Below are 24,275 nucleotides of genomic sequence, written 5' to 3'. Positions count from 1 at the left end.
TTTCTCTCCAGCTGCTGTTGGGAAGATGCTTTGCCTGTATTCTCTGCCTCCCCCCCCCCCACCCCCGGTTTCTGTCCTCTCTCTACAAGGAAAAACAGCTCCCTGCCCTCTGCAGCTTTTCTCTCCCTCAAGTTCACCTCTCTGTACCACATACTTGCTGAGTTCTGTGGTTCAGGTTGTACAGATTGTTGTGTTAATCCTCAAATCAGTTTTCTAGGTGTGAAGGAAGGTTTAGTTTTGATCTGGCTGTATTTCATGGATGCAAGACACAAAAAATTTCCATGCTGTTCCACCATCTTCCATCCTCCACTGGATACCATATTGACTTTAAGTGGTTGTAACAGTTTTTCAGGCTTCCCTTGTTAGTGATGACCTTGGCAGTTTTGAGAAGTATGGGTAAAGTATTTTATAGGATATGCTTTGATTGTAATTTGTCTCATGTTTTCCTCATTATTAGACTGGGCTTCTATGTCTTTTGGAGTAAGTGACCAGAGGTAAAGTACCATTTCCATCACATCATATCAATGGTACATACCACTACCATTATATGACTCTTGATGCTCACCTTGATCCACTGGCTGAGCTGGTGTTTGTCAAATGTCTGCTCTGTAATATTTTTCCATACTGTTTCCATACAACATATACTGTGCATGTTCTGACTGCTTTACCAACTGTTTCGCCCATCTCTTTCCATACTGTACTCTTTAAAAGGAAATCATTATGTGCAGCTCACACTTGAATAGGAGTCAGTCTATATTTCCCTGACAGTGTGATATCTACATAAATTACATCTACATATTAATATGCACAGGGTATTTGTCCATTTTCTCCTATTTATTTATTCAATCATTTATTTATATCAGTAGGGACTCCAGATCATTTTCATGTATAATTATTTTACACTTAGTTATAGCCCAATACTACTTTATTTATTTTATTGCTCATAGTAGTCGGCTTTAACAATCGCAACATCTTAGTTGGCTCTTATTTCTTTTTGACATATCCTTGTCATTATGTGTGTGTGTGAATGTCTTAACATTTTCTTTCTTCCTGGCACTGCAAGATGATCTAGTCTTACTTACATATTGTATGTAAGTACAATATGTATGTATGGCCCAAGCCATACAATCAACCATTCCTCCAAGGAACTTCGTTTCCTTTTACTGGAGATTGGCATTAGAAACAAAGATTTTGTCTCACTGGTACTAGGGTATCACTGCTCTAGAACCTCTCAGCTGACAGAGAAAGACAATGTATGTTTATATACTAACATGTGCATGTACACATATCTATAAATTTTTAATTCTTTTAAATTAATAAAATTTTTGAAAACCCAGGTCACATGTGTTGTCATTGACTTATTTAAAATAATTCATATACACACACACACACACACACACACATACACACACACATATATACATATACTTAAATTTTTTTTTTTTTTTTTCAACGTTTATTTACTTTTGGGACAGAGAGAGACAGAGCATGAACGGGGGAGGGACAGAGAGAGGGAGACACAGAATCGGAAACAGGCTCCAGGCTCTGAGCCATCAGCCCAGAGCCTGACGCGGGGCTCGAACTCACGGACCGTGAGATCGTGACCTGGCTGAAGTCGGACGCTTAACCGACTGCGCCACCCAGGCGCCCCCATATACTTAAATTTTATGCAAGTTTTTCTCAGTGAAGAAATTGTATATAAGTTGTCAGAAAAATAATCTAATGCAGGCATACCTTGTGTTATTGGGCTTTGCTTTATTGCACTCCACAGATACTACATTTTTTTAAATAAATTGAAAGTCTGTGGCAACCCTGCATCCAAAAAGTGTACTGGCACCATTTTCCCAATAGCATTTGCTCACTTTTTGTCTTTGTGTCACATTTTGGTAATTCTCCCAATATTTCAAACTTTTTTATTATTATTTTTATTATGGTGATCTGTGATCAGTGATCTTTGATGTGACTATTCTAATTGTTTTGAGGTGCCAAGAACAGCACCCATAAAAGATAACAAATTTGATTGAAAAGTGTGTGTGTTCTGACTGCTTCACCAACTCTTTCCCCATCTCGCTCCCTTTCCTCAAGCCTCCCTATTCCTTGAGACACAATATTGAAATTAGGCCAGTTAATAACCCTTCAGTGGTTTCCAACTGTTAAGGTAAAAAGAAGAGTCATACATCTCTTACTCGAAATCAAAAGCTAGAAATGATTAACCTTAGCAAGGAAGACATGTTGAAAGCTGAGACAGGCCAAAAGCGAGGCCTCTTGCACCAGTTATCCAAGTTGTGAATGCAAAGGCAAAGTTTTTGAAAGAAATTAAAAGTACTACTCCAGTGAACAGACAAATGACAAGAAAGTGAAACAGCCTTAATGTTGATATGGAGAAAGTTTTAGTGGTCTGCATAGAGGATCAAATCGGCTACAACATTCCCTTAAGTCAAAACATATTCCAGAGAAAAAAACCTTTTTTTTCAATTTTGTGAAGGCTGAGAGGGGTGAGAAAGCTGCAGAAGAAAAGTCTGAAGCTAGCAGAGATTGGTTAATGAGGTTTAAGGAAAGAAACTGTCTCCATAATATAAAAGTACAAGGTAAAGAGGTAAGTGCTGATGTAGATCAGCCCCTGTTGCTAGGGGCTAATGCAGCTCATGACTTTAAGTTGAAGCCAATGTCCATTTGCTATTCCCAAATCCTAGGACCATTAACAATTATGCTAGATCTACTATGCATGTGCTCTATAAATGGAACAACAAAGTCTGAATGACAGCACATCTGTTTACAATATGATTAATGAAGATTTTAAGCCCACTGTTGATACCTACTGCTGAGAAAAGATTTTTCCCCCAAAATATTACTGCTCATTGACAATGTACCTGGTTACCCAAGAGATCTGATAGAGATATATGAAATTAATATTGTTTACATGCCTGCTAACAGGATCCATTCTGCAGCCCATGGATCAAGGAGTCATTTCAACTCTCAAGTCTTATTACTTAAGAAATAAATTACATAAGGGTATAGCTACCATAGATAATGATTTCCTTGATAGTTCTGGACAGTCAATTGAAAATCTTCTGGAAAATATTCACCATTCGAGATGTCATTAAGAACATGAGTGATTCATGGGAAGAAGTCAAAATATCAACATGAACAGGAGATTGGAAGAACTTAGTTCCAATCCTCATGGATGGCTTTAAGAGGTTCAAGACTTCAGTGGAGGAAATAACTACACATGTAGGAGAAATAGCAAGAGAACCAGAATTAGAAGTAGAGCCCAAAGATGTGACTGGATTGCTACAGTCTAAGCATACAACTTTAATGGATGGGGAGTTGCTTCTTACAGTTGAGTGGAATCTACTTCTGGTAAAGGTGCTGTGATGATTGTTAAAATTACAACAAAGGATTTAGGATATTACATAAACTTAGTTGACAAAACAGTGGCAGAGTCTTCAGAGGATTGACTTCAATTTTTAAAGAAGTTCTATTGTAGGTAAAATTCTATCAAACAACATCACATGCTGCAGAAAAATTGTTTGTGAAAGGAAGAGTCAATTGATGTGACAAATTTCATTGTTTTCTTGCTTTAGGAAATTGCCACACCCACACCAAACCTTCAGCAACTGTCATCATGACCAGTCAGCAGCCAACAACACTGACCTTCCACCAGCAAAAAAATTATGACTTGCTGAAAGCTCAGATAACAGCATTTTTTGGCAATAACATTATTTTTTAAATTAAGGTATTACTTTATTTTTAAAGACAAAATGCTATTGCAAACTCAATAGACTATATAGTACAATGTAAATGTATGTTATATATGCACTAAGAAACCAAATAAATTGTTTGACTTGCTTTTTTATGATATTGGCTTTATTTTGGTAGTCTGGAACCAAACCAGCAATATATATGAGGTATTCTTATAGATTTATTTCCTATTATAATTGGTAGAATCTATGTATTTAGATATAAAATTTCTGGCTTTCATTTTCCAAAATGGCATTGGGCTAAAACAAAGGAAAAGATTTGCTGTAACCATCCTTGGGGAAACAGTTGAAGAAGGCAACTATCTAGACTATCTAAAGAACGTTCAGAAACATCAGTAACATACAAAATACAGCACACTGTTGACTCAGTCAGAAATCATCATAGGAGATTATTCTTTACTGGCTTTGATCTCACAGTAATGAGATTTTTACACCATCCATCTGCTATAGTCTGGTCTGGTCCACCCAGTACATGCCAACTTTCAGTATCATCAGAATCATATAGGGGTATGAAATTCAGAGTCCTGGACTCCTCCTCCAAGAGATTCTGACCTAAAAGGTTCAAGGTGAGGCCTAGGAATCTCAATTTCCTACTACTTACTAGATGATGCAAAGGCTGCCCATCAGCAGGTCACACATGCTAGCTGTGCTAGCCCATGGCCTATTTTCTTCACAGTCAATGAAAACAGTCCACTTGGGAGGGGACACTAATCCTTAAGGGAATTCAAGTATAAAGAATGTGTTTGGGACAAAGAAAGTCTCATTTCCAAATGCAATCGAAATGCTAATTATCATGGTGTGTGATACTTTCTTGGTTACTATTATGGGTTGAACTGTGTTCCCCAAAAAGTATTATACTCCTCACACCAAGTACCTAAAAATGTTACTTTATTTGTAAATACAGTCATTGTAGATGTAATTAGTTAAGATGAAGTTTAACTGGAGTAGCGTGGACCAAGGGGTCTATATCCAATATGACTAGTATTCTTATACAAAAGGGGAAATTCAAACATAGGGACAGACATGCACAGAAGGAAGATGACGTGAAGGCACAGAGACAATGCCACCTACAAGCCATGGAGTGGGAGCAGATCCTCCTGTGCAGTCCTCAGAAGGAACCAACCCTGGTGACACCTTGAATTTGGATTTCCCACATCCAGAATTATGAGACAATCATTTTGTGCTACTCCTACAACCACCCAAGGGAACACATATGGTCACTCATGCTCTTAAATGGTGTTTGCAAATTTTAAGTAAGCCTATTTATTTATTTATTATTTATTTGTTATTTATTTATTATTATTTAAGTAAGCATATTTATTATACAGTCATAAAAATAATATTTTTATATTCCTGTTATCTTAACAGAGAAAAGGAGGACCAGTCAGATAAAAGTGGCTGTCCAGGGTAACACCAAAAGGATGTTGGGGTTAATGAAGATAGTGCTCACACAGATTCCATGATAACGTGAGGCAATAATGAAGTCAGTTCATCTCAAAGTATTTGGTGTTGGCAACATACCTAGATACTGGACACCTGGCCTCATGATTGTGAGGTTTATTTCTTTGATCTTCCATTTCACAGATAAGTTCCATAGTAAAATTAATTATAGATATTAGAAAACACGGAATAATAATATCCATCTTCTTCAAACTTCACAATGATTTCTGAGAACCATTTGGATAGATAATGCTCCAAATGCTTTAATCTTCTTGGAAACAAGAGATGTGTAATTCTATATTATTGCCATCATCTTTTTGAGTTAAGAGATTGAAAACAAGTGATGACATTGGTCTATAAAAAGACATTTATCTAACAGGGGTCCTCTAAAATGCCATCAAAGCACTGTGGGTGACCGTTCCATATTGCAAAATGCCAGACACACTTAGCCACACAACGGTGTTTCATGAATATTCATTAAACTGTCTTAAATGTTGACACCTGAATTCATGCTGGATATGGCCAGAAAAACATGTATGGAACAGGACACTGTGGTGTGCAGGCACAGCATGCTTTCTCATCCTTGTGGGCTTCAGCTACCACACTGCCATCTCATGTTATCTTGAGTGCATAGACCTTATGCACAGTTATATATGAGAAATGTTCCCACTTATTCCAGCTGTACTTTCTTGCAAACCTTAATAGTAACCAGAGGTTTAAGTTTTATCTCTGCATATTGTGAATTAGATAAATGAATAAATGAATTGTTGTAATAATTTTGTTTTATTTACTTTAAAAGGATTTTAAAGAAGAGGATCAACAAGGCAAAGCCAGACATTTGTCATGATGCTGCTTTGGGTTTTAAGGGGCTCATAGTACCTCTTTTTCAAATCCATTACATTGGATATGAATTCCATTAAGTTTGAATTTATACACAAAGAGGAATATGCTACCCAGGAATTCCCTCATTAAAAAGTGGGGGATCAGGTCAGATCTCCCCAAACTGCAATGGTATTTGTGAGGCCACACTGGGGATCCTAGAAAGATGATGTGAAGCTAAGAATGGTGTGGGGAGACACTGTATAATATGAAACTCACCTGAATTATCAACATACCCTGAAGAGTATAAAAACCCAATATTTTTGATCAGTAAATAAACTCCTGCAGGAACAGAGTTTTTTTGCTTTGTTTTGTTTTGGGTTTTTTTTTTTTTTTTTGCTTTGGTTTTTGTAACTGGAAACATTGCAACATAAGAATGAGATTGCCAAATAAAGAAATTCTTAAAAAAAAACTATTCGTAATTTTTACTTTATTTTGTAAACACTCATTCTACTAAGGAATCAATTTCCTGGTTCACATAATCTGGATTCTGCCAATAATCAACAACAATCTATGATAATTGTTTTCAGGCTATAATTAATGCCCATCAATGGCTAACAGTGCACATAACGATTATTAATTAATAAACATATGTATTGGAATATTTTTTACATGTAAAGAATGTTTTCATTACAGGTATATTATACGCAAGATTGACTATGGTTCTAAAACTTTTTAAAAGTATAAGCTCAGGGGCGCCTGGGTGGCTCAGTTGGTTAAGCGTCCGACTTCAGCTCAGGTCACGATCTCATGGTCCGTGAGTTCGAGCCCCGTGTTGGGCTCTGGGCTGATGGCCCAGAGCCTGGAGCCTGCTTCTGATTCTGTGTCTCCCTCTCTCTCTGCCCCTCCCCCGTTCATACTGTCTTTCTCTCTGTCTCAAAAATAAATAAACGTTAAAAAAATTTTTTAAAGTATAAGCTCAGATTTAATCTAATTTTCTTATGGCCACAGTATTGGTAAAAATAAATAATCTCACTTGAAGGAAATTAGTATTCCTCATGATAAAAATTTAAATGTCAAATAAATCTGCAAGCTTCCTGTGGCAGAATGCAATTCTTCCTTTCCTCTCTCAGAGTACATGTGAGAGACACATCTAAATATTCCATATTTTCCAAGTAAAAAGCTCAGTTATTGGCTAGTATGTTGCTTTTATGGGGCTATTCTTTTTTTTTTTTTTTTTTTTTGCATTTTTCCCTCAATGATGACATTTAGTATTCAATAAATCTTCAAATCCCCAAAAAACAACATTATTATTATACCCAAATGAAATGCCCAAAATGATGTTTTTTCAGACTAATAATGCTGCCCAGGAAGTTGTTGGTTATTCCATGAAAAAAGTATTTTCTGGTATAATCATCTGAAAAGTGCAGAATTAAACACAGACTGACTTATTTAACACAATTCTACCTTGTTTAGACACACTGGGCGTCTCCAGGAGGAGAATGCAGTATGCAGTGTTTCCTAATTTATTGCTGCGGTTAGGAAACACTTCTGCTAACACTGATGTTGGTATCTTGTAATATACTGGTGACCTATAGAAAATGGTGGGGAGGGGCACCTGGGTGGCTCAGTTAGTTAAGTGTCCGACTTCAACTCAGGTCATGATCTCATGGTTCATGAGTTGGAGCTTTGTGTCGGGCTCTGTGCTGACAGCCAGAGCCTGAAGGCTGCTTTAGATTCTGTATCTCCCTCTCTCTTTCTGCCCCTCCCCCACTCGTGCTCTCTCTCTCTCTCTCTCTCTTTCTCTTTATTTATTTATCAAAAATAAATAAACATTAAAAAATTAAACAAATAAAATGGTGAGGAGATGCTGAAACACCTGATCACATGTGAAGTGCCAGAAATAAGCTCTTCCTTTACCTCTGTGTTCCTGCAGCAGTTGATGGGACACATTTATATTGAAACATCTCTCACTAAATTCTAAATCCTTGTCCTTGCAAGCCTGGGGACTCACTAAGATGAAGAAGTGTCCAGAACATTTTAGCTCTTCCAGGAATTGTTTTGCAATTAAAAGAGATATTAGATTGTTATTAGATTATTGAATCTATGAATAGTAGTTAAAAGTACTTTTAAGACAACAAAGTTTGCATAAAAATATTAAAGAGGAAATCAGCCTATTATGAGCTCTTTCACAGCTTCCTAAATATATTAGAGTTATCTGTCTTGATATTTTAACAGAAAGATTACTTTGTCTGCATTTAACACTTCTTCGGAACATAATCATCCTATGTCTATAAGGGTTGTTTGGGGTTCTAGAGAACCCAAAGCTTTTCAAGATAAAGTAGTGTGCCCACAGCAAGTTATTGGTGGAACTGGAATGCTTTGAAGCCCACTCTTCTATGGCAAGAGTAATAGTGTGTGGGAATTGTGAAATCTAGATGAGTTAGTGCATGTAAAACATTTAAAATAATAACTGGAATATTACACATGAGCTGGCATTATTTTTTTAAGTTTATTTATTTATTTTTGAGAGAGAGAACAAGATGGGGGATGGGGTACAGACACACACACACAGAATTCAAAGCAGGATCCAGGCTCTGCACTGTCAGCACAGAGACTGTCATGGGGCTTGAACTCTTGAACTGTGAGAACATGACCTGAGCCAAAGTCAGACACCTAACCCACTGAGACACCGAGATGCCCCATATTAGCTGGCATGATTATAGTCAAAGTCATCCAGCTCATTGTGCTGTATTTGAGATTGCCTAATTACCAAACTGCTCTATAGGTCTTTGGGGAAATGTTTTACTCAAAGCCTTACAGCCAGATGCCAGAATGGATACTGCACAAAGTCAGATCCCAGGAATCTCCCTGGAAGTGCAAGCGAAATCTAACAGCTGTATTCCCTTCTGGCAAAGAACTCCATGGGCTAGGACAATCAGGGAGGGATCCAACCTCAGGCAGGCATTATTCCAAAAACTATTTGATCTAGACCTGTTTTTTTTTCAAGTTTATTCATTTATTTTGAGAGAGAACATGCACACATGTGCAAGTGGGGAAAGGGCAGAAAGAGAAAGAAAGAAAGAGAGAGAGAGAGAGAGAGAGAGAGAGAGAGAGAGAGAAACCTAAACAGGCTCTGTGCTGTCAGTGTGGAACCCAACATGGGCTCCATCTCACAACAATAAGACCATGACCTGAGCTGATATCAAGAGACAGATGCTTAACCAACTGAGCCGGCTAGGTGCCCAGATCTAGATCTGTTCTTATGGGTATCACCTTTTGGGTGTGACTAGTTATAGACACCCTTCAAGCATGATTCTACTGCAGAAAAATGGGCATCAACTTGTTCAGCCCCCATTTCATAGGTAAGAGATAAGCCTACTAGATTTGGAGTCATATCTGCCATTGAGGAAACTTAATGAGAATTTTCATTTAGAATATCTGAGCTGGTTTCATTATTCCCTTCAACACATGTCCAATCCTATTGTAGTGATGTGATCACATATTGCTCCAATATGTTTTACTTCATTCTTCTTTGCTTTTGGTATTCGTCGTATCCCATATACACATCACTTACTCGACTTGTCCATTTGATTGACAGAAAGTCTTTTAAATATAATACTTCCTTTTCTTTATTTTCTCTTCTTTCTGATAACACTCATGACCTTTCCTAGACTCATACCCACCTCCTAACTGATATCCTTGACTCAAATATTTTCCTCTCTATTTCGTTTAGGAGAACATCACTAGGAGCCAAGAACAGTCTACATGTTTCATATAATTAGCTAACAACATAGACAATAACCCCTTAATGTAATACAACAAAAAAGATAAACTTAATAAATACATAAATTATATGATAGATTATATCAACTAGTGAAGGCAGAGATTGCTCATAGGGTAGAATTCAATGAGAAGATGATTTTTGAGCACAAACTTATAGAACATAGGGGAGTTAGTCATGCAGAAATCCTGATGAAAGGCATCTAGGCATAGAACAGTCTGTCAAAAGTCATATAGTGAGAACATGCTTGATATGATGGAAGTGGAGTCAGAGAGAGTGCTTGGGTGAGACGTTGGGGGCAGAACATCAGGGGGTAGATCTTACAGGGCTTTGTAGGCGATCATAAAGACTGGCATTTGCTCTAAGAAAGAAGGGGAGTCATGAAACAGTTTTTAGTGGAGGAATGTTGACTTCAGTAATGATATATCACTTTCTTGTGGACCATAGGTGGGCAAGTCTATAATCAAGAGGATAAATAAGGAGGGTAATGCTCTAATTCAGGAAATAGTTGATGGTGACTCAGATCAGGATAGTAGCAATGCAATTGGTAGGAACCATCATATTTAGAATATTTTGAAAATATAGTCAACAGCATATGCTGATATTTTGGATTTGATATATAAAAGAAAGGGAGAGTGGATGATCCTGGAGTTCAGGCCTGAGAAAATGAAAGGTCACCACTTGGTAGGGAAAAACTATAGTTAGAATTGCCTGTGTGTGCATCAGTTTGGGACATGCTAAGTGGGACTGGTCTCTGAGACATCCCAGGGGAGATCTTGAACATGTAGTTGGGTCCAGGAGGCTGGAATTTATGAGATATTTGATCTGGAGCTGGAGACGTAAATTTTGGAGTTCACACCACAGAAACCTGGATGAGACTCAGAAGAGTGAGTATAGATAGAAAATGGAGTCCTGGGCATTCCCAGAAAAACAGAATGTGGAGAAGATGGAGGTCCAACACAAAATGTGGAGGAAGAGACATCAAGGGGAGGATAATTAAGAGAGGTGTGTCCTGGAAACTAAGGGAAGAGGTAAGAGGAGTCATAGAGAGAGAAGGAGGCTTAGCATTTTAGAGGTCCCTGGTGACCTTGCTGAGAATAGTGTTGGTGGAAGAGTGAAGAGGAAAGTCTGGCTGGGGTGGGCTCCAGAGACAGGCATGAAGGTACTGGGTCGGTGAGACTAGAGGACTCTTTAGAAGAGTTTGCTGCAACAGGCACAAATAGGACAGTAGCTTGTGGAGGAATCATATTCTAGATATTCCCCTTCATATCTACCTTATACTCTATTCCACCTGCTTTATGCCCAGGAAGCTTCTGCCTGGACCACACCATATAATTTCCGTGAGTTTTGGCTTCTAGCCCTTGGGGAGGAGGGACAGAAAATATGAGGTAAAGGAGGTTAAGACAAATATTCCTAGGATCCTTTCCTGCCTCAGTGCTGCAGTTCAGCTGGATTATCTGCTGAAAGTGATACTAGCTGCCATACAGCCCTTTCACTGCAACTATTTCTCAAGATTCTAGTAACCACTCCCCTTTCTTGCGTCTTCAGCTAAGTGGTAATAGCTTCCCAATATCACTAACTAGAGATTACTGCAATATGTCTATATTAGTTTCCTATTGCTGTTGTAACCAATGACCACAAACTTAGTGGCTTGAAACAACAAAACATTTTTATGTTATAGTTCTTCAGGTCAGAAGTCTGATATATGTCTTGCTTGGCTAAAATTAAGATGTCAGTAGGGCCATGTTCCCTTCTAGAGGTTCTAGAATTCATTTTCTTGCTCTTTCCAGGTTCTAGAAACTCTCACTTGTCTTGGCTCATGGCCCCTTCCTCCATTTTCAAATCCAGCAAAATTGTACCTCTCTGAGTTTCTTCCACAGTCACATTGTCTTCTGACTCTCTTCTTATCCCTCCTTCTTTCATATTGAACACATCTAGATAATCCAGGATAAGCTCTCGGTCTGAAGTTCAGGGGACCACCAACCTTAATTCCATCTGCCACCTTAAGTCTCCTTTGTCAAGTAACATGATGTATTCACAGGTTCTGGGGATTAGAAAATGGACATCTTTGGGAGCCATTATTCTGCCTACAACAATGCCTTATTTAAATATGTCATAAGTCCTGCCAGCAAGATTGTATATAGTTTCTACCCTTCATTATCTTCTTCTTAATTACCCAGTTTGTGTGTGTCATTTTTTTGCACACTGGAGACCTGACTGGAAACCAGTCATTTTTTTTTGCACACTGTAAACCATTTTTTTAAAAAAGGTTACTTAAATAAAAGCTTGTTTTTAAGTAGATGGTAGTAATGATCCAGCAGAAACTAAAAAAAAAGTGTGTGAGAGAAGGAGATGTGTTGGAGCAATCTCTTGTATAGGGGAAAAGAAAGATGACCTGGTACATATGTAGGTAAGCAATGGGAGTTCATCTGCAGCACTATGAGGGAGCGGTTGCAAGAGGTAGGCAAAGGTGTTGGACATCCTCTGAATTCCTCAATATTCTAGGAACAGTGAAAAGCAAGATCATTAGTGGAAAGTAAAGAATGAGGTTGGGACAAAGAGCAAAATAGGAACTGGCCATTCAAGAAAGTGGAAGAATAAATAGACTCCAGCGTAAATTTTAATGGAGGTGATATTACTCCTGTGGGAGTGAAATTCTTTTTGGAGGGACAGGTGACAGTCTTTGATATTGCTATGTGTAGTCCTCCAAAAGGCCATAATACATGAAAATATATACAAGCATATCATTAGTATCGGTATTTCTAAGGGAGGTAGTTAAAATATATATAAAAAGACTCCTTAGGAGAAGTGATAATGAATAAAAGATTGAGAAACGCCGAGAACAATGTAATATGATAACCTTAAAACCCTCTTGAAATTCATGGCCAACAACTTCAAAAGACAGTAATGATGAAAAATAGCATGCTTTTATTTATTATTTTTCCTCCATAATGCTGCATGGGTGTGGTTTGGAGTGGGTAGAGGGCTGAGTTTCACTAGGGTTGGATTGTATGCAAGAAAAGGGGGAAAAGGGAGCTGAGAGAGTGTGTAAAAGTGATCATAGTAACTTTTCCAGGATTTTCCACTGGGGAAATAGGATATAGAGCATTCTGGTCTGCTACAATAAGCATTGGAGTGTGGCAACCACCTTGGGCCCACGAGACGTTTAGAAATGAAGAATGAAAATTCATCATTTACATCTCACTCCCATATTACACAGCATCTGATTTATTAGAGGCAAGTGAGTTTAATTTTTTTAATATAGATTAATTTATTTAGAATACATTTTGTTCTTATTTTCTAAAGGAAGGGGTGATTTATAAGATTCAACATAATATGAAGTTCAAATAAAAACAGAAGTCAGAGAAGAGCAGGTAGAGAACATCCATCTATCAATGTCAATACATTCATTGACTTCCTGGAACAAGTAAAAAAAATTCCTGGGGAACTGTCATTTCTTATAAATGACAGCCCTAAACATTGCGTAGAATTTAGCTTAATATAATGTCTATTTGTTATGCTGGTGTATAGATTCTTGGTTTGTTCATAAGCCTTTAATGTCTACCATGTTTTTCTAGTGAGACTGAAATCTTCTTGCTGCCAGTGAATGTTTTCCATATTTGTTTAAACCCACAGTAATGTGATAGCACTCCAACCGGTCTTAAGGGTTAACTTACTTCAAAGTTAGGCACTCTTTGCAGACCTAAGCCCTTTAATATGTAGTAGAATTTACTTTCCCTGAGATTTGCAGACCCCTGACCTTAAAGAGTGAAGGATGAAACTTTCCCAGAATTTAAGTCCTCACTACATTTGAAAACAGCTGCCACTGATACCAACAAGTCTGTTCAGGGTCACGTCGACACAGGGGACACAGGACTAGCCGCCAGGGCACCTGCTTTCCCACACACAGACCCCTCCCTTTTCCCATGCCTTCCCCTTTAAAACTCTCTGGCTTCACCTGGATGGGGAAGATGGTCTTTGAGATGTTTGTCAACCATTTTTCCAGGTTACAAGTTTCCTGAATAAAGCAGCATTTCCTCTCGCACAATCACTTGTCTCTTGAGTATTGATTTTTGAGCATTAAGTAGCTGAACCTAAGTTTGGAACCAATTCTCTGTCTGGTAACAGTAACACCTAGCACATAATTGCTCAGACTATTACCTTGACTCCCCAGCCCCCTCTATTTGCTACTTCCCTGTGCTGATATTCTCTTAACAGTGGATTTCAAAACTCCTGGGCCAGTTGTGTTTTAGTTGCCTTTGGATTTCCTATCCTTTAACATCATCTTTCAGAGAACAACAAGAGAAGAAAAACAGCATTGATATTTGGCACTTAAATGCTAGGACAACTCTCTCATTTAGTTACCCTCCTTTGGGCCGCTTTATACCCAAAAGGTCTGCTAGTACATTTCAACTTTTCAAGGAGCAGAATTACATTCTTAATGTAGGTGACTCATAATTGGGAAAAAGTCTCTCCAACACATTTCCCTTCTTGCTGCTTCCACAGCTTATTTAAATAAATTATGATCTTTTATTCTTTTAACTTTATCATTGTCTAATATTTAAACACAGATACCATTTCTCACCTTTACCACCATGACACCTGTAGGGAAGTTTTGATTTTCTCTGTTAATCAGGGATTTTCATACTTTTCTTAATGTGGAAATGTTCTATATTTTACTATTCTATCAAGAATTCAGACTCTCCTTTAAAGGTATTTACCTCTAATTATCAAAGTTTATATCTTAATCTTAATCATCAGTGAAAAAATTGTTATGGAGTTTTAAGTGCCAATAAACTATTCACATTAACAATAAGATCAGTAGAAAAGCTGGCTTTAAAGCCATATGCACCCCACACCCTGGAAAAAGTAAATCAATTGCAAAATAGTAGGCCATAGGCATAAGTAAATACTGAAAACAAACAAACAAAACCCCCCATAAAACAAAAATCCCCAAACATCCAAATACATTAATAGATGAATCACTTCTTTTCATCTTAATATGCATATGAGTCACTTAATGAAATCAAATTGGTGGATTATTATTCTGTTCAATATATTGGAAAAGAAATACAAAGCTTAAAATAAAGTTTAGAGTAAAGGATACCAAAAAAACAGAAATTAAAATGCAAAGGGCATTTCACACCAGCTTCTTTCATGTTGAGATTATCAATAATATTTTATTATGTATGTGGAAAGTTGTACTCCCATCATTACTAAAATCAGTTTATATAAATATGGTCAATAGTTGGAATCCTAGTTAAGCTTATGGACATGATGCAAATACAGCCTTAATTAAAAATTTTTGATTAAAAAAGACCATTCTAATCATCCTTTTCCCATACCAATTAAAACTTTAAAAAATATTTTCACTTTTGAATTGGTTATTTTTCCTCAAATATCACTTGAGGTATATGATTGCCCTAATATAAGTAGTTAAAGCATATGCATGATGGAATTCTACATTAAGAGTCTGATTATATGTAGCCTTAGGAATGAGGGAAGAAAAGTCAGTCTTTTTTTTGAAAGTTATACTTCCTTAAATTAAGTCCTACCTGCAGATGTTGTTACAATTTCTGTAGTGTTTCTGAGGCCCATAAAGTCAAACTGATAAAGCCGCCAGGATTTCTGATCAGCTGCCTCAACTGAATTTTTTCTCCATCTGTAAATCATTTCTTCTTTGGGGTAGCCATCTGAAAATATAGAACAAATGTTTACCCTTGAAGATATAGGTTTATAAAACATTATAGTCAAAATTATAATTCTGATCATTTGACAGAAGTTAAAATTTTAGGTCATATTTGCTCTCAAAAATTTACTCAAAGGCACTAAAACTCAAAAATTAATGGGTAAAGGCCATTAAACTCAGAGAGTTCCTGCTGCAGATCTTCATGATCAGCAAGATGTTCACAGCCAGAAGCCTGGTCATCATCTGTGTGGACCCAGCATATAACGGGGCTGTCTTTGTTTCTTTAAGCTTGGAGAACCCCTTTTAGTCACCATAAGCTGTGGTCAGCTTTCAAAGAGGGAAGATGCTAGTCAGAGTGTCACTAGTTTCCAGACTCTGAGATCTAACTATCTGACCTACATCACCTTCTCTCTCCCCAAAACTCAGTCCATTCAGATCTCAGGAAAAACAAATTTAATAAGGCAATCATGCCAGGATTCCAGAGGTTAACTGACTCTCAGTCCTGCTTTGACTTTTATTAGAGACCAATGCTCACCTTATTAAATTCTCCAGGAAACAAGATGCTAGTGTGTTTCTGCTGCCTTAAACCTAGTGTGGCAACCTGCTCAGAGCCAGGTGTCATGGACAGGTGCTGTTACCAGGGTCCTGTGGGGTCCCTGGTCCAAGCAAGAGTTTGCCCCAATTATTGCTTCTCAACTCCTCGATCCCCACTTCTGAACAGCACTTGGAAAACACTTAGTTTTTGGAGTACTGTCCTGTCTCCAGGCTATATAACAAGGTTTCCCCATAGGGCATGCCTCACCTAAGAGCAGGCCTATATCCTATGTTGTTGCCCAACACATGACAGCATTGGTATTATTAGCCCTTCACTGATTCACATAGACACTGCTAGCATGACTGTCTGTGGTAGTAGGAAATGTATGCACTAGCATCTTGAATATAAAAAAGCACCATACTGGTGCACACATACTAATATAAGCATATTAATAAAGTGATTGAAAATTTCTAATTAAATATTGCAAAGATCAGTTTGCAAAACCCTTAAAGACAGTATGCATTCTTGGTATTTTCCCTTCTGCCCATCATTGTTAACTTGGGTCCCTCATTAAAAGACTAAAATAGATCACAGGTATGCCCCCTTCTTTCTGATTGTGTATTGTTCTGTGAAATTATTGTCACCAATTCTGGGATAATTGCTCTCCTTTAACTTGACAATGTTGATATCAAGGCACTGAGACTCAGCTCCAGACATTTCTATGAAGTAAACAAACATTTTACTTGGCCATTAGCCACTGTCCTGCTTGCTTTATCTTCCTATCAGACTGTCATAAAGGACTTTATGCTACAATTATTTCTTTTTAACTTGTTTTATTAAACAGCTTTATTGAGGTGCAATTTGCATACATAAAACATGTACAGTTCAGTGGTTTTTAGTATATTCTCAGAGTGGTGGAACTATTTTCATAATGTAATTTTAGAATATTTTCATCACCACAAAATGAAACCTCAGATTCACTAGCAGTCACTTCCCATTCCCCTTGCACACATCACTAACATCACTTGTCTCATCCAGTCCTTGGCATCCACTAATGTATTTTCTGTCTATAGATTTGCCTGTTTTGGACATTTCATATAAATGAAATCATACAACATGTTATCTTTTAAAATGACCTCCTTCAGTTAGTGTAATGTGTTCAAGGTTCACTCATATTGTAGTCCCTGTGAGGTTTTCACCCTTATTTATCACCCAATAATATCCTACCACATGAATATACCATATTTTGCTTATCCATTTGTCAATCGATAGGTAGTTTGCTTGAATCCACTTCTACAATCTTATGAATAATGCTGTGATGAACATTTGACATTTTTTAAATAATTTATTCAAGACTATTGTAATACGAAAATGAAGCTCCATCAAAATAAAGAACAATAGGGTTTTTTAAAGCTAAGGTGAGCAAGTGAAAAGCAATTAGAGAATGTTAGGAAGAGGTCATAGACCACCAGTGTGCGCTAATAAACTTCACATATCTTTATGATGAGAGGTAGTTATGCAACTTGGAGCAAAGCCCTGCTGAAGTTAGGCTATTACCTTCCTACAGAAACTAGGAGATTGGGATACTATCTTTCTTGAATATATTTTAAAGAGATGGTTCCCAGATCCTTGAGAAAGACAATTTCTATTATGAAACTAACAAGATCCCTTTAAAAAGACTTACATCTTAAAGGGTCAGAGAAAGAACTTATAGCTACAATTTTTTTCTTTTTTTATTAAAAATATTTTTAAATGTTTATTTATTTTTGACAGAGAGAGACACACACACAGCATGAGTGGGGGAGGGGCAGAGAGAGAGGGAGACACAGAATCAGAAACAGGCTCCAGGCTCTGAGCTGTCAGCACAAAGCCCGACGCAGGGCTGGAACTCACAGACCGTGAAATCATGACCTGAGCCTAAGTCAGACGCCCAACCAACTGAGCCACCCAGGTGCCCCACAATTTTTTTCTTTTAAAGTAAATGCTGTCAAAGAATGGAGGCTAGGAGCCTATCAGGAAAAGGGCTGCGTGAAGTTTAGTCAAGGTGAGGGGTACTTAAAGCATTTTGGTCACTAGGAAGCCTCAGCATGGTGTACAGTAACCAAAATAAAAATTTTGCTGCTATTGTCCTATTTCTCTGCTTGTCTTCAAGGCAAACCTTCTTGAAAGATTTGCTTATCATCATTGTCTCTGATAAATCACCTCCTGTTCACTCTTCAATACATTCCATTACTCCACATCTGATACTCTCCTGTGACTGGTCAACATATTGCCAAATCCAGTGTCCAGGTTCTCCTTCTGTAACTTACTTGATCTCAGCAACGTTCAATAGAATTAACTCCTTCTTCTTGAAATTATATTCCCTTGCCTTATGTTGTTTCATCCACTTCACTGGATGTTCCTTTTCTGACTCCTTTGCTGGTTTCTCCTCTCTGATGTCTGAAAGTTGGCGTGCCTCAGGGTTTGGCCTGGACTTCTTCCTTTTTTTTTTTTTTTTTTTTTTACTTTTGGAGAACGTATCCTCTCTAGGTAATATTTTTCTGCTCCATTATGTTAAGTACCATATTTAGGCTGATGACTCCTATGTCAATGCCTTAGTCTTGACATTTTTCTACGTCTCAAGAATCAGATATCCAGCTCCCTGCTTCTCATAAGATATCTAAAAGCACTACATGTTTAACTTCTTCCAAAGACAAGTTTCCCTTCCCTTAACCTAAACTTGCTTCTTTTCCATTTTTCTACCTAAGCAAATGGCAGTATTACCCACCTAATTATTCAAGAGTTATAAACACCTATGTATGAGATTTTGTGCTGCTTGTTTTCAATTTACTTTGGGTTCATGAATAGGAGTGGAATTGTTGAGTGATAGAGTAACTATATTTAACATTTTTTTAAGTTTATTTATTGGGGTGCCTGGGTGGCTCAGTCAGTTAAGTGTCCGACTTTGGTTCAGGTCATGTTCTCACAGTGTGTGAGCTTGAGACCACCTTGGGCCCCACATTGGGCTCTGTGCTAACAGTTCAGCCTCTGTGCTGACAGCTCAGAGGCTGAAGCCTGCTTCAGATTCTGTGTCCCCCTCTCTGTTCCTCCCTTGCTTGCAATCTCTCTGTCTCTCTCTCTCTTTCAAAAATGAATAAACACTAAATTGTTTTAAGTTTATTTATTTATTTCGAGAGAGAGAGAGAGAGAGAGAGAGAGAGAGATACCATGAACATGAACAGAGAACAGGGGAGGAACAGAGAGAGAGAGAGAGAGAAAGAATCCCAAGTAGGCTCCCAATGTTAGCACAGAGCCTAAAGTTGGGCTCCATCTCATGAATCATGAGATCATGACCTGAGCTGAAATCAAGAGTTAAATGCTTAACCAACCAAGACACCCAAGTGCCTCTATATTTAATGTTTTGGGGAAACTGCCAAACTGTTTTTCAAGGCAATACCTTAAAATCCTACCAGCAATATATGAGGGCTCCAACTTCTCCATAGTCTTTCCAAAATTTGCCAATATCTGTCTTTCTAATTATAATAATCACAGTGGGTGTGAAGTGTACATGGCTGTTTAATTTTCACTTCCCTAATGACTGATGATATTGAACATCTTTTCATGATTTTATTGGCCATATATATGTCTTCTTTGGTGAGGTATTTAGATTTTTGGCTCATTTTTAAATTGGGTTATTTGTTTTCATATTGTTGAGTCTTAAGAATTATCTATATAATTTGGGTCAAATCTTTTATTAGACATATGTTTTACAAATATTTTCTAGTATGCTGTGGATTATCTTTTGATTCTCCTGCATTTTTGAAGAAGAGTTTTGCTAGTTCTAGAATTATTGGTTGACAGTCTTTTACCTTCAACATTTTGAAGGAAATTTTCTAATCATCTTCTGGCCTCCTTGGTTTCTATTGAGAAATTGTCAGTTTGACTCTGATGTGGAAAGGTACGTATCTCTTTGAGTTGCTTATAATTTGTTGAGCTTCTTTAGGTTGCTAGCTTTTCAAATAATTTTGGCCCTATTTCTCTGCTCTTCTCCTTTGAGACTTTCATTAAATGTTTATTGGTAATTATCACGATGTGCCAATGGATGTATGAGTTTCTATACACTTTTCTCAACTCGGTCTTCATTTTGTTCCTCTTACTAGATAATCTTTACTGGCCTATCTTCAAGTCTGCTGCTATTTTCTTCTGACTGCTCAAATCTGTAATTTGTAGCTGGCTAGTGAATTTTTTCTTTCAGTCATTGTACTATTCAACTCCAGAATTGGAATTGATTTATTTTTAATAGTTTCTACCATTTTACAGATATTCTTCATTTAGTGAGACTTAATTATCATACTCTCCTTGCCCTTAATTCATCGGACATAGTTTACTTTAGTTCCTTGAATGCATGTAGAAAAGCTGACTTAAAGTTCGCGTCTATTACATCCAACATCTGGGATTCTTCAAAGATTATTTCTATTGACAGCTTTTATTCCTGTGTATTGGTATGCTTTCCTATTTCTTTGCAGGTTTTGTAATTTTTCATTGGAAACTGGACATTTTAGATAATGTATTATAACAATTCCAGTATCAGAATCCTCTTTTCACTTAAGGGGTGGTTGCCGTTCCTGGGTTTTTTGGTTTCATGCTTGTTTTTCTTCTTGTTAATTTCCTTAGTGACTCTTCTAAACTAATTTGTAAATCTGTATTCTCCACACTGTGTAGCCACTGAGTTCTTTAAATTTTTGTTGTTGATTTTATGCTCTTGTTTTTGTTTTTAAGCCTGGTCTCTCCTAAACTTCACTTTTGGTTTATTATAATTTAGTGGTCAGCCAGTGATCAGTGAGAAAGTTTCCTTAAATGTCTTGCCTGTATTTCTTCCTAATTCTGCTAAGGAGATCTGTGTGTGATGGCATAACTTTAAACTTTAAACAGTTTACAGGACAGCCTTAGCTTTAATTTTCTGCTTACACAGTTCCTCAAAGCCAGAGGTTAGTGACAGGGCCTTCTCTATTCCTAGGTGTTTCCTGGGCATGCACACAGCCCTGCACAGATACACAACATTCTTATAGATCTTCAGGAATTTGCTGGAGCTCTTCAAAGTTCCTTGTAGTACAGGTCTTGCTTTAATTTTTTTTTTTGGCCTGGTCTTTTGTTTGCACTAATTAATATCACAAACTTAGGCAGATATAACATTGTCAGAAGATTTCCAATTTTTTTCTATGATGCTTTAGTGATACTGAATCTTAAATTGATTTTTTTTTTTAAAGCTGAGCTGAGCTCTGAGTCAAATCAAATGGCCACAATACCTAGGGAATGAAATTTTTCATTTTGCTAGAATACTGCTAGTTTTGACAAAATATTGACTTTGCTTTTGGGATAAAATTCTTAACTGAGTACCCAAAGAGGTCCATCTTGTCCATTCATCGTGAGCCTGCACATCTTTCATAACTACCATGCCAATGAGTCTTCAAGAAGGCAGAGAGAAAGGGGATAACCCAAAGCTTACATGCATAGGCTCTATTATTTCTGAGATTCAAAAGTTTCTCTTGGATAGACAATTTGTGACTTTAGTTATTTATACTGTTTTGAAATTTTAGTTGCTTTGCTAGTATTTTCACTGATTTTTATGGGGAAGTGGTCACTGAGATGCTTACTCCACCATTCCAAAGTTTATCTTCCATGCCATAATTATAACAATAATAAAGCAACAAATGATGGATTTTATTCATTGTACACCAATAGGCTCAATAGGATTTTTACCTATATTTTCCATTTAATCTTAATCCTCTTCTGGACTTATCTGAACATTGTAAATATTAAATAACTTACCCAGTGCCACACAGATCACCTTTGATGAGCTGCAAAACAAACCTAGGTCTATACAACTTCTTGTATAGACTTCTTTCAACTCCATTCTACCTGACTTCTTTTACAACTTTCATTCTTATTTCTAATTCAGAAGGTCTCCTGTTGTATCCTCCCTTTGACAAATAATCAATACTAATGTGTTGATAAATTTATATGTAACATTTTCTGTAAAACATATTTACATTTAAATTAACCATAGTCTTCTGAAGATGTATGCAATCACTTGAAATAACAATGGTAGTTGGGATTTTATAGAGAAGGTAAAGTGGAAGAAAAATTCTAGTGTCTTACTTAGCCACTGAATTCTTTTCTATGCCTCCTTTTCCTACACATCATCATCATCAATATCATCACAATCATGGTCATGGTCATCATTATCTTCACCACAGTGATCATCACCTTTGCCAATACTGCCACCACCACCACCATGACCATCATCAGCATCACAATCATCATAATATTGCTGTCACATATAACTGTAATTATGTGCCAGTCAATGTTCTAAGAGCCATGGGACCTTACTTGTAGGGGTCCAAAGTCCTGAGAGGGACATAGAAACTTTTGTTTTTGGATAATTTTGAATCATTTAGAGAAGTCCTTCCATTCCCATTTGTTTCCTCCTTCTTGGTATTTTTGTTATGTGTGACATACTGAACCTCAACAACTTCATATTAGCAAATTCATCAATCGTTTCTTTTTTAAAAATCAATTTTGAGAGAGAAAGAAAGAGGCAGAGAGAGAGAGAGAGAGAGAGAGAGAGAGATGGAGAGAGAGAGACTTCCAAGCAGGCTCTATGCCATCAGCACAGAGCCAGACACAGGGTTCAAAACCACAAACTGTGAGATCATGACCTGAGCAGAATTCAAGAGTCAGATGGTTAACTGACTGAGCCACCCAGGCACCCCTCATCCATCATTTCTATATTTACCTTTTTATTGAGGCTTAAGTAGTCCTTCCTTAAAAAAATGTTCAGATAACTGTTTCCAAATTTAATTATAATTATTTTGTAGTTTTATTATTACATTTTTATTAATTATTCTGAAATTATTTTGAGCAGGATCCTTCTACTTGAATGTCAGTTCTGTGTGTGTGTACGTGTATATGTACATGTTTGTGTGTGTGTGTCTTACTTCTGTACATATATATTAACTAATACTATTTGATAGAAATGTTTAAAAGAGAAACATGCCTTATGGTTACGAAAATAAAATTTTCATACCAACAAAGTTAATTACTAATCCTGCCAATCTGTCCAGCTGGCCCCATGTTGTAGTGATACTACTGAATCTTACATTAAAAGCCATGACCATAGTGAATATGCCTGCTCTTCAGTCTCAGTCCCTGGCTCCCAGGAAGGAGACCCTCTGTTTGGATCCCATAAAACAAAGTATTTTCTAATTTTTGAAGCTAGAAAACAATATTAAGAAAAAGCTAAGTAAGACAAAGAAGACAGATTTTAATCTTGACATGCTTTTTCTGTTAATTGTTGCTTTGTTGTTTCATTAAAACAAAGATATTTTGTTTTTAACCATCAGTTCTTTCACATACATCATGAGATCTAGCCTAATACTTACATTATAAGTTTGAGTATCATAGTTACTATAATATCTTACAGAAATAAAAATTCTAACCATAACCATATATTCCTCAGGAAACCAAATGTGAACAATCTCATTTGTTTCTCACTTGACTTGCTTTATCTGTTCATGGTGAAAACATAAAATTATTTCTTTTATCTTACTTTATATTGAAGTATATAAAAGTAGGCTTTTGATTTTAAAAATCTTTTTAATCACCTTATTATATTGAATACTTCACATATGAAAAAAAAATATCAATGATTCATGGACCAGACATTTATAACTTCAGTGGATGGTCAAGTTTGTCATGAAGGTTATAGTTCCTTCTAGCACAAACTTAACAAACAACAATATTTCACAATTTGATAGCATTTTTCTCTGTAAAAGTTTCACCCTACAAGTTATAATTTTCAAAAATATGAGTATTTTTCTCCTTTTCAGTAGTGTCAAAATTTCCTCCAAAACAATTTAGTTACCATAGGAGAAAAATGGAAGATTGTAGAAAGAGTGCTTGTGTGAGAAAGCATCAGACAGGTGGACATACAGGGAGTCCTATGACACCTTTAACAATCAGATACTGTCGGTGCTACTCAAACCAGTCCAGAGAGTAGAAAATGAAGGAAAACATCCTAATTATTTTTATATAGTAAGTATAACAATGATATGCAGCCTGATAATGGATGCACAAGAAAAGCAAATCTCACTTACAAATATTGATGCAAAACTTCAAATGAATTGTTAGTAAACAGTCTCAATCAGCATATTAAACACATTATGACCTAATGAGATTAATAGGAAGGAAAGAGTGGAAATTCGTGAG

At 36.8% G+C, this 24,275-nt stretch overlaps 1 protein-coding gene across 3 annotated transcripts in view; it reads right to left on the bottom strand.

Moving 5' to 3' along the window:
* GABRG3 (gamma-aminobutyric acid type A receptor subunit gamma3) overlaps window positions 1–24,275 on the bottom strand; it is a 736,855-nt gene that overhangs the window by 85,052 nt on the left and 627,528 nt on the right. For all 3 annotated transcript variants that reach the window (XM_078448932.1, XM_078448933.1, XM_060617920.3), the window contains exon 6: window positions 15,360–15,497. In XM_078448932.1, coding sequence (XP_078305058.1) covers window positions 15,360–15,497 — 138 coding nt within the window. The remainder of the gene's footprint in view (window positions 1–15,359; window positions 15,498–24,275) is intronic.

Source organism: Panthera onca, chromosome B3 (genome assembly GCF_046562875.1).
Source record: "Panthera onca isolate mPanOnc1 chromosome B3, mPanOnc1 haplotype 2, whole genome shotgun sequence".
Taxonomy (NCBI): Eukaryota; Metazoa; Chordata; class Mammalia; order Carnivora; family Felidae; genus Panthera; species Panthera onca.
This window is presented reverse-complemented; position numbering and strand designations above follow the sequence as displayed.